This window comes from Sycon ciliatum, chromosome 7 (genome assembly GCF_964019385.1).
Source record: "Sycon ciliatum chromosome 7, ocSycCili1.1, whole genome shotgun sequence".
Taxonomy (NCBI): Eukaryota; Metazoa; Porifera; class Calcarea; order Leucosolenida; family Sycettidae; genus Sycon; species Sycon ciliatum.
The window spans coordinates 7,515,044-7,526,804 of NC_088649.1; the positions used below are offsets into that span (position 1 = coordinate 7,515,044).

Below are 11,761 nucleotides of genomic sequence, written 5' to 3' on the forward strand. Positions count from 1 at the left end.
TTTGGAAGTGATAGTTAGTTATTGTTTGGAAAGGAAACTTGCTTGGCTTCGGATCACGATGACTTTCTTCGCCAATTCTAAGTACAAGTTCCTGCCTATTGGAGAGGATGGTGCCATCGAAACCGAACCTTTTCTGAATGCTGCTGCCGAAGTGATCCCGTTCTTTGGTGAGAAAATGAATTGGCGCTTTGATCTGTGTCTCCAATTTTCCCCTTCGTTGAAAAAATGACACGCGCGAGTGATGCCTGTCCGGTAGATTAGCGCTGTACTTGGGTAAATGTACAAGAAGTCAGGGAATTTAACTGCTGGGGAAATCGTAGGTCAGCTAGGCATCCGCCACCATCCGAATGCATTGAAACTTTCAACGACGACTATGGTCTTCAGAATTGACTGCAGCAATGTAACATACTGCATACATACACACACCACACACACACATACACACGCGCGCGCACACACACACGCACACACACACGCGCACACACATCTTAGCACGATACATGTAGTGTTGGTATGATGAGCAATACTACTATTCTCTTTAGACACCAGGGAGTAACAATTATGTAGTCTGGTTGTATTGGACAATACGTTGTATGATTACCAAGTGTCAGGCTCGATGAGCTACAGCTTACAACTGCTGCTCCTTAGTGATTGCACTGTGGAAAAGAACTGGCCTCAGACTCCTCAAAAGGAATATGCGTGAAACAATTTCCCGCGTGTACTTTCGATGCCTTCTTTGCTTTATGTCGTTATTATGAATATACTGATCATCCACCCTTCCAGGAAACTCCCCTGATAAGGTATCCAATTACTTTTGGAGACTCCTTCGCATCATTACAGTATGAATGAATGAAGTGATAAGCCGAAGGCAATAGTGTAGTATCCCTGCCCGGCTAATACGGAACTAATACGGAACTTAACCTGATGGATATTTAGTGTATCTCCGTATGTAAACAAACGGCGTCTGCTGCGTAAAAGCTGCTGCACATTTCTGTTTTAATTAGATAAGATTTTATAGCAACGACAAAGCTAACTCGAAGAAGAAGTAGTCAACCTCTAGGTGTGCACCGGAGAGAAAGTTCCATTTATTTGCCGCTTCTTCTTTTGCTAATAATTATATCCCAGGTGTGTACCTGAGAGAAGTAGAATAAAACTAACTCTTGTTGATTGCACCGCGCCTACCACTCGGCTACCTGTTACATTGGTGGCAGCGGTGTATTTTTAAATAAAACAACGTGATTTGACCCCAGACCCCCATGGCTCAACCCGCTGCAGCTCCTTGCGACGAATCAAGATGAGAATCATGTTTCTTGCCTTCCTGGGCCTGGCCCTGCTTATTAGCCTGCAGCACAGTCAGGGTGCTAGCGTGGATCACCCTTCTCTCCGCACGGCACACACTGGAGACTCCGATGGCGATTCCAAGCGACCCGCTACCTACATGTATACTGCCGGTGGTGATGGCGAAGCTGATGAGGACGACAACAGGCAGGCTGCTGCCCAAGACAAGGAGTGTATTCCCCAAGACCAGCAGCGTTTGATTTTCGCCCGCACGCAGTCGGAAGCAGGAGCCCACTCTTCCCTTGGTACTTCGCCTCCGTGGTGGGATGCAGATTTTTATCAACACTCTTCCTGGCTAGACCATCACTCTTTACGTCGCGCAAAGCGATGCTATCGACAATGTGAAGACCACGATTCAAGACGAGGAGGGAGGTCATTTGTCTGCCGCCGAGCTAGCCGCTCTGAGTGACCGGCTCAACCAAGATGAAGATAAAACCTAGCTTGCCCTCCGCCGTAGCTCCAGCCGCCGCCAAGGTTATTAACGCTGATTCCAGGTATGGCATTTTCTTTCCTGTCTTCCTTCAGTCTCCCTGTTCTCTTCAGTCTTCCTTTATGCGAGTGTGTGAATCCAGTTTAGTTTGGTAGGCGTCTGATCATGGTGAGCCACGGTTTACCTAACTAACCTTGTGAGAGAAATGTGTGAGATCCCCTTTTACACTCCAGGTGTGTACCGGAGTAAGTTCCCACGATGCAGTGCATTTTTTTTTGAAATTGTGAAGTTCCTGGCAGTTTGAGCCCGCGATGTGCAGAAATTTGGCTGTCTTTCACGTCCTTTTTGGAGGACCGTTCTTTCCCTTTTGACCCCGAGAGATCGTGTGAACCTGGTGTGCTTTTACTTCAATGTTATGATTTGTTATCAGTTCATTTCTTCTGTCTACTCTTAACGTTATCATTTCGGATATAATTTGCCATCTTACGGTTGACGCTGTGTTCATCACTCTTCGCTAATTTTTGAAAATCATGAGGGCGTGATTATCTGTAGGAAGGGAGGGTGTAGTATCCCTGCCTGGCTAATACGGAACTAATACGGAATTTAACCTGGTGGATATTTAGTGTATCTCCGTATGTAAACGTACGGCGTCTGCTGCATAAAAGCTGCTGCGCATTTCTGTTTTGATGAGATTAGATAGCAACGACAAAGCTAACTCGAAGAAGAAGTAGTCAACCTCTAGGTGTGCACCGGAGAGAAAGTTCCATTTATTCCCGTAGCTATGCAGAAGACGTTACTTCAGTAACGTCTGGCGCTAGCCAGGGTCCACACAGCTTTAATTCCCGTAGCTATGCAGAAGACGTTACTTCAGTAACGTCTGGCGCTAGCCAGGGTCCACACAGCTTTAATTTGGTATTTGTTTGTTTGTGTCACGCCTGGCGCTATCCCGTATCTGTCCCGTATCTGTGACTACAAAGGCTCTACAGGATTGTACATAACAGCTGTCCACAATATTTGCGGGCTCCTGTATCTGTCCCGTACCGTACCAATATTCGTCGTATTATGCATACGACTCCCTGATGTAGAGTGGGATTTGGAAAGAAATAGGGAGACGAGGAGGAAATTAAATTAGAATAGACGCCGATTAGGTGATAGGATGCGTCAGCATAAACATACTTTAGAAGAGAGATCCCGTCGTCTCCAAAATAAGCGTGAACGAGCGATTCAGTGCCGGTCACAGGAAACATCGGAAGAGAGATCCCGTCGACTCCAGAACGCCCGTGATCGGTAGAGTCCGGCGGTACCAGGCAACGTCAGGACAGACATACCGTTGAGTCCAGAACGCCCGTGATCGGCAGAGTCTAAGCCGGTCCCAGGAAACGTCAGGACAGACATCCCGTCGAGTCCAGAACGCCGTGATTGGCAGAGTCAGCGCCGGTCCCAGTAAACGTCAGGACAGACATCCCGTCGACGCGCAGAAAAACTAAATCTGCAGCCTCTTTTGCCGTCGAACAGGATACGTATTTATATAGGAGACTGTAAAGTTATGTGATGTCCAAATTTCGACATGAGCAGCAGGTCACTCGCGTTGATTTTTTCGACGTGCGAGCCAAATAGCGCGAGCTGAACTTTCGCGTCGCAGACATCCCGTCGACGCGCAGAAAAACTAAATCTGCAGCCTCTTTTGCCGTCGGACAGGATACGTATTTTAGGAGACTGTAAAGTTACATGTATGTAATGTGCTCCACAGGCAACCATGCATTCGGCGTCGTCATTGGCTCAACAGGTCAATGTAGATGTATTACTACAAAAGGCCAGAAAATCCGATTCCTGTATTAAAATCAACTAATGTTCGCTGGCGATTTAATTTCGCTGATTTCGCCGCTTGGTACCAACCGGACAAAGTAAATCGCAGGCCAACGTTTGTCATATAGGCAAATGATGCATGATTGAGCAATGGATGCATGTGAGAGCAAAAATACCGATCGATTTCAAATTTGACGTGAAACTGCGCGTCACGTCGGAAATAACATGCATCTTAACCTCTCTAATCGAGAGGTTTCTATTTCTCATCGGCCAAAATTTGTTGATTCACAATAATATTTATAAGGAGATAAAAATTAAAGAAGGAGCAACACAAAAGTAGATGATTATTAGAGAAACAACAATCCGCAATAAATTCTGCAAATACTTTTGCCTAACTCATAATATTCAAACCGATTGAAACGTTTTTGCAATACAGTGATGTGGCCAATGAACGGAAAAAGACAATTCCATCAGTTCTTATAACCTGTACGATGAGCTAGGCAAAAAAGCATAAAAGCATAGCGTAGGGCCCTGAGCTTCCAAGCTCTCTCGTTTGGTATTTGTTTGTGTGTTTGTTTGTTTGTTTGTGTCACGCCTGGCGCTATCCGTATCTGACGGCAAAAAAGCATAGGATGTTATAAATTTTTCAATTCTCCTATTTTTTCAGGCATATCCTGGGATTCGAACCCGCACTATCGCCCTACATGCATTCCCCCATACACTTCGCATTCATACCCATTCTTCCAAGTTGCTTCACGTTATTATCTTGCGTTTGAAAGCCCTATTTGAATATTGCGGCCAGCTGTATGTGGCCAGCTGTGTTTGATGGTACGGTACGGTACGGGAGACGGTGTCGTATTACCCTCGATCGTACCTGTCCCGTACCTATCCCCTACCGTACCGTGCCATCAAAGACGGCTGGCCACAATGCATATTCAAATAGGGCTTTCAAATGCAAGATCACAATGTGAAACAACTTGGAAGAATAAGTATGTATGCGAAGTGTATCGGGGGATGCATGCAGGGCGCGCGATAGTGCGGGTTCGAATCCCAGGTTATGTCTTAAAAAAAAGAAATTTTTCAAAGAATTTATAACATCCCTATGCTTTTTTTTTGTCTAGGTCATCAAGGCAAAAAAGCATAGCGTAGGGCCCTGAGCTTCCAAGCTCTCTCGTTTGCCGCTTCTTCTTTTACTAATAATTATATCCCAGGTGTGTACCTGAGAGAAGTAGAATAAAACTAACTCTTGTTGATTGCACCGCGCCTACCACTCGGCTACCTGTTACAATAGTGCCAACATCAAACTGTGGTTCCAAACATAGAGCAAGAAGCTCAGCCATTAGAAAACAGTAAAAAAACAGCAAAAGAAATATGAGAAAGATGCACACTTCGTTTTCTTCTTGTTGACTGCTGCTTCTGATGGTGTTTGTCTGTTCATGGCCACGTTGTAGATGTACTCGGCTCAACAGCATTTTCGCCGGTCAAGTCCGACATCAGCGGCAATATCTCGGTACGGCTGCTGCTGCTGCTGGTGATTATGCATGTTATCATGATGTTCTCGCAATCTTCGAGAGGAACTGCCAGCTAACTATAATTGAGTTTGGGGAAATCCGACCCTGATTGCACACTTGGCACCTTTAACCTGCACGGCCCTTGACCTTGCCCTGGAAGTGGTACGAATGCGTCTGCTGGACGTCCACATGCACAAGCACAGTGATGTAATCGGAACTGGTCCAGGACGCCAGTTTTGCCCTTTGGGTCGGATTTCAGTATTCGCCAATACACACTGTAACTTGGTCAGCTACTGTGGACGCTACTTTTGTTCTTGTGCAGAAACTGCGGAAGAAGTATGAGGAGAATCGTGAGGCGCACCACACTCTGCAGATGATCGTCGACAGGGAAATCGAGGCCAAAACCACCAAGGTTTCTAACTCTGCCACTGATGCGTTGCTTTGGCTAAAGCGGTAAGGGCATTAAGAGGCCTCGCAGCATGCCGATGTAGCAGTGAAGTACACACATTTTGTCCATGGAAGGGTGTGGCAGGTGGGTGTTTGACTGAACTACGCATACTGGCCAACCCTCCCGGATTTCCCAGGAAAATCCCGGGAAATCAACACTACTCCCGGGGTCCCGGGGATTTCAAGCAAACTCCCGGAAAAGTCACAGTTTTGTCTGATACAGGATTTTCCTTAAAACTCCATGGATTCGCCTCGAATGTCCCGGTTTTTTTCAAAAATATGTAGGTCTACGGTGCCCATTCGCACTTCGAACTGTGCACGGCGCTTTCAAGACCTGACCAGCCTAGCCTGCAAGATCTGCACTGTGACAGGCGGGCGCCGACTGATCGACCTGCAGTGCAGGGTCGAACTGTGCTGTACGCAGATCTGCAGAAAAAAACGTTTTTTTGGCGGGAAAAGCTATTTATAACTTGTTTTTGTGCCATCCAGGGATTTTGAGAGAAATCCAGGGATTCTGCATGGCTTGCTTACGGCAGGGCAAAGTGTGGGAGGTGGGTGTTTGCCTGGATTAGGGCAGGGAAAGTGTGGGAGGTGGGTGTTTGCCCGGACCAGGGCAGGGCAAAGTGTGGGAGGTGGGTGTTTGCCCGGATCAGGGCAGGGAAAGTGTGGGAGGTGGGTGTTGCCCGGATTAGGGCAGGGCAAGTGTGGCAGGTGGGTGTTTGCCTGGATTAGGGCAGGGCAAAGTGTGGGGGTGGGTGTTGGCCCAGATTAGGGCAGGGAAAGTGTGGGAGGTGGTTGTTTGCCCGGATTAGGGCAGGGCAAAGTGTGGCAGGTGGGTGTTTGCCTAGATTAGGGCAGGGTAAAGTGTGGGAGGTGGGTGTTAGCCCGGATTAGGGCAGGGCAAAGTGTGGCAGGTGGGTGTTTGCCTGGATTAGGGCAGGGCAAAGTGTGGGATGTGGGTGTTAGCCCGGATCAGGGCAGGGAAAGTGTGGCTGGTGGGTATTTGCCCGGATTAGGGCAGGGCAAAGTGTGGCAGGTGGGTGTTTGTCATACCGAGCAGCACTTTTCATTCTGTTTCTCTCTCTCACTCTCTCTGTGTTTGTGTTGCAGAGCGCTGGAGTTCATTCTAGTGTTCCTGCAGAAGGTTATTGAGGGCGAGCAGGACTTGACCAAGGCTGCCAATGCTGCCTACGCCGCATCACTCAAACGCTATCACGGCTGGATTGTGTCCGGCATCTTCTCTGTAAGTATTGACTGAGTGCGTTCGATTATGCGCGCGAATCGATAATCGATTCACGAATCGATTCGCGCCATTCACATCACCCCATGTGAATAGGGTGAATGGATTCCGAATCGATTCCAGGGCTCATGACATGAAAATTGAACGACTTGAATGCATGCGAATGGATTCATGAATCGTTTCAAGTGCATAATCGAACGCAGCCACTGATTTCACATCAGTTCTATCCATGACCATACAGGGCATCCAGCCATGTTGGTTCCAACTCCACTCAACCCCTGCATCTATGGGTCACATGATGTCAGCCATGTTGGCTCCCACTGTCCACATGACATGATCACTTTCTGCACAAATTTAGCCACATGACCAACTGATGTGAAACACCACTCCATAGCTCATGCTATTCACATGGTCTTTCACGCCGGAGGTGCACCACTGCAATAGGACACCACCTGTCTAGAGGTCTCGACTTTTGAAACGCATTGCTAGGTTCACGCTGTGAAGCAACAGGACGTATGCATCCGTTTCCCGCCGTTATGTTTTACGGAGCAAGTCCACTACAGCCGTACACACTGTGATACCAACTCTGCATAAAAGATCATGAACTTTGTAAGGGGCCGTCCAAGGTTACCAATAATATTTTCAAAACGAAATGTTTTCGTTTGTGGGTGGGTGGGTTTGATGGAGTTTCGTTTTGAAAATAATTATTGAATGCTGATGGAGAATGCCCAGTTACTTCTGGGTGTCGAAAATTGACATCAATATTTGATTGGAATTCGGTTTTTTTTGCAGTAAAGGTGGGTGGGTGGGTGGGGGCTGAAAATTACTAAAACTTTTCGTTTTGTAAAAACAATCGGTAACCCCGGACGGCCCCTAAGGTCATATTCATTAATGTACTAGTGGGCACCCTGTAAGAAAAGACCTTAGGGTCTGTTGGGAATGCCCAGGTAAAATAATAAAATACAAAAAATACTAGAACGGGTTGTGCCTGCCAAAAATGGGGTAACTTGCCCCGCAAAAAGGTGACGGCCATCTTCTATGCATGCCTCCCATTGAGATATGACAAAATGTACGTAGTGCATTCCTTGTCCTTTACACTTATCTTTCTTATTCTGATGTCCTGTGCCGTCTTGCTGTGCGACTGTGTGTCTATTTGCTCGCGAACGTCTCAGTTGGCCATGAAAGCCGTGCCGTACCGGGAGGACTTCATCAAGGCGCTGGCCAAGGGCGCTAGCGAAGACCAGGTGATGGCCGACATGGCGGCGTTCATGGGCGTCTTCGAGCCCAACGTGCGCACGATCGGCGAGTTCTACAAGGCCAAGGGAGTGGACTCAGACGCCACCGTGTAGGATGTACGTTTACCCTGTATGTGGATAGAACATTGTCAGCATTCAGTGCCACCACCGTCGCCGGCACTGTTGATAGCTTCGTATTGATGCTGCCGGTAGCGGCAGTATTAAACAGGGAAATATCTCCCTGTGATCGGTGGCGCAGTCTGGCCGTCGTGCTGGAGACAGAGTCCATGCTAGCCATGCCGCTCTACCGGTGCAGCTTTATTTTATTCGAGTCTCTCTCTCACACTCCCTCTCTGTCTCTCTCTATCTTCTCTCTTTCCATGATCTCCGGCTTGCGCAAAAAGCCAGTGCTGGAGAAATCCACTGCCAGGCGTAGTAAAGCCGTCCTTTTATGCACAATCCAACCCTCTGTGCACTATTTGGCAAACATATTCTCAGCTCGCTCTGCTCACAGCAGTCTTTGAAACGTAGCCAATGCTTGTTCAGCCACACAATCATGATGATAGGATCATGGTTGTTGCTTTGACTGCACTGTTGCTTATTTCAGCTATGCCTTCATTTCCCGCTGGATATATCATTATTGATTCGATACGGTTTACTTATGTCCATCTTACTCCTCTTTCTCTCGTACGTAAGTTATGGACAGTGTTGTTATTTTCCTCATGCCACTCTCCATCGCCCTCATCTGTAGCTTGTGCGGGCAAGCTGAAATTTCCTTGCCGCCATGTTTCCCCGCTTTCTGTGCATGGTTGAAAAGCAACAATGGTCACCACTGTCTCTCTGTTACTTCAAAGTAGATAAGATGTCTTGCTATCATAATCAATTATTTGGAAGCAGGCCAACTGGTGCAAGTGCGTTACATGCCCTGTACAGATACTCACTTGTTTTGCCTTTGCTGAGAGCGTCCAGAGTATCATCACCCACTGTTCCGTAGCAAGTACAACTCTGCATTTGTGGTCACCGAACATGTTGCAAGTACATTTTACACTACGTACACCGAAGGTCAGCTGGTGCGTGTGCGCACATCAGGAAGTTGTGCCTGAACCAGGCTTGGGTACGACTCCCTAATGCGCATGCAGGATATCATGCCGTGACCATGGTGATGACTCCTTAGATCCCTGGCATGGATCATACCAGGGAGTGGTAAAATACCGGTATTTTACCACTCCCTGGATCATACTCTGTGATCTCGTTTCCAATCCCGGTATTAGACCACTCCTTTAGATGGTCCACCCATTTGTACGCCATGGCATAAAAGTCAAAGTCCACACAAACACTTCAATCTAAATCCACTTGTTTTCCTTTTCTGCTGAGCTGGAAGTTTGTTAGTAGCCTACGGTAAGTACCAAGAGTATAATTATAACTTTTAAAATCGAGAACAGGCTGGGGCTGTAAAACATAGACCACGTACTGTGAGTTTTCGCCGTCAACGACCCATTATAATAGCAAACCCATGTAGTCGAACACTCAGCTAGTAACGTGACCAGGAGACCCTCAGTGCACAACATGATGAGAATACAGTGAATAAAACCAAGAGTACATAACCCCCGGGGGGGGGAGGTATGTTAGGCTTTATAAAACCTGTCCCCGGGGAAAGTCGCGATTCCGCGACCGCGTTTTTTCCCCGTGATTTTTGCGATTTTTTAAAAGACCGCGTTTTTTGAACTTTTTTGTTGCACTTCACGTACACACAGTGCACTGTTCGGTCAGCAACGTCTCATCGTGGCGGCTTTGTACTCAAATAATTATGACGAGTGCTTACACCAGAGACTTGTATTGATTTCACTACATACTCACTGAAAATTGCCTCATAATATAGTCGTATCAACTGCAAACTTGCCGCATATCAATAATATTCACCGCATATTTACCGCAAATTCACCGCAAATTATGCCATATTATGCCGCGTTTTTTGCGATTTTTTTCCGCGATTTTCTCCGGGGACAGTAAAACGTGTCTAAGGCGACCGCTCAAGGGACTTTACACAAACGTAGTCTCAGGACCGATGCAAGAGGCCGTGTCCTTTTTCTCAGGATACAGGAGGCAGTCCGAGTCCTTATCCATGGCCATGCAGCACAGCACATCCCATATACCATGTATACTGTCAGTGTTATATGCAGCAGCAGCTGGCAGTTGCTGAGTGATCCACTTGGACAAGTAATCGCATTATCAGAGTGGTCTTTAGTTACAGGTTTTACTGTACAGCAAAACCTGTAACTAAAGACCACCGTGACTAGCGACCAGCCTGGTACTACAGACCACCGTGACTAGCGACCAGCCTGGTACTACAGACCACCGTGACTAGCGACCAGCCTGGTACTACAGACCACCGTGACTAGCGACCAGCCTGGTACTACAGACCACCGTGACTAGTGACCAGCCTGGTACTACAGACCACCGTGACTAGTGACTGTAAAGTTCGATCCTTGAACTTTGTTACTTATCTCGAGCACACACACACAACATGCGAGAGCATTCTATTCTGACTTCACTTCTTGGGAACATAAACAATAAGAACAAAGAAATGCAAATCACTCCAGATTATCAGAACTGGACGGAAGGTGCTAGAAGCAGTAGAAGAAGATAGAAGTATCCAGAACCGGATGTGTACAATACGATGACAAGCTAGACCACATAGGTTGGTTGATCATGAACGCGTGTCATGTGCAGGTAAGCCGTGCATGGATGGAGTGTCATGCGATGGCATAGCAAGGCACTAGATGACTGTGCATGATAATTACAAGCAACGCATACAATTACAAGTCATGTGTAGCACATGCAACAGTGACCAGCCTGGTACTACAGACCACCGTGACTAGCGACCAGCCTGGTACTACAGACCACCGTGACTAGCGACCAGCCTGGTACTACAGACCACCGTGACTAGCGACCAGCCTAGCCTGGTACTACAGACCACCGTGACTAGCGACCAGCCTGGTACTACAGACCACTTCGCCAGGCACGGACGGTCTCACATTCATAATAATAGTTGTGCAGTGCAAACCTCTAACTAAGGACCACCTGCCACTAAAGACCGCTTTCTCTGGCCCCAAGGGGCGGTCGTTAGTCACAGGTTTTACAGTAGAGTCGCGCGCTGAAGAACGTGGACCCCAATTACGTCCAGGCTGTAATACTAAGAACGCCACAGCCTAGAGCTAAGAACGGCGGTGTTGGTCTTCTGGCAGCTTGTGGGATACATAATGAACCAGTACACACTGTTTCTACGAACGTGCTGTACGAACGCAGCCAGATTGCTGAAAAAAATAAGAACGTCCCACGCTAAACCGCTCTGAAACAACGTTCTTGGGCGCGCGACTCCACTGTACTGTGTATGAATGTGATGCATTGCAGACCCGGAGCCGCAGGAACAAGAGCACACTGTACTTTGATAGAGATAAAATACATGTATTACGCTGCGGAATGACAAAATATTAAGTCGGTGCATGAGGTTCCAGCATCGGAAGGCTAGCCCCGGTCCAGGAACCATCATGCAGGGCAGTGCAGTGCAGACGCGAAGGGGGGGGGGGGGATTAGAATGATAGGATACGGGCAGGGGTGACGTAGGGGGGACTGGAACATGGGACATAAAGGTAGTGGGAGAGGGAGGGGATCGGAGCAAGGGGTGAGAGGTGGAGTAAGGGAGGGGAATAAGAACTACAGTGCAACGGAAGAGAGCTAGATATAAGAAGGATTA

At 47.6% G+C, this 11,761-nt stretch overlaps 1 protein-coding gene across 1 annotated transcript; it reads left to right on the forward strand.

Annotated features, from left to right (window-relative positions):
- The first annotated feature begins 12 nt into the window (after positions 1 to 12).
- On the forward strand, positions 13 to 8,986 carry LOC135820870 (pleckstrin homology domain-containing family A member 8-like). Its single transcript, XM_065333913.1, has 5 exons — positions 13 to 167; positions 5,026 to 5,084; positions 5,408 to 5,538; positions 6,643 to 6,775; positions 7,945 to 8,986. Exons 1-5 carry the CDS (start codon positions 59 to 61, stop codon positions 8,119 to 8,121), a joined length of 609 nt encoding a protein of 202 aa, XP_065189985.1. The 5' UTR covers positions 13 to 58; the 3' UTR covers positions 8,122 to 8,986.
- Positions 8,987 to 11,761: the final 2,775 nt, after the last annotated feature.

Coding starts and splice junctions, on each gene's coding strand:
- LOC135820870 (XM_065333913.1), top strand. CDS start 59: ATGACTTTCTTCGCCAATTCTAAGTACAAGTTCCTGCCTATTGGAGAG. Junction 168..5,025: donor CGAAGTGATCCCGTTCTTTG/GTGAGAAAATGA, acceptor GCCACGTTGTAG/ATGTACTCGGCTCAACAGCA. Junction 6,776..7,944: donor TTGTGTCCGGCATCTTCTCT/GTAAGTATTGAC, acceptor CGAACGTCTCAG/TTGGCCATGAAAGCCGTGCC.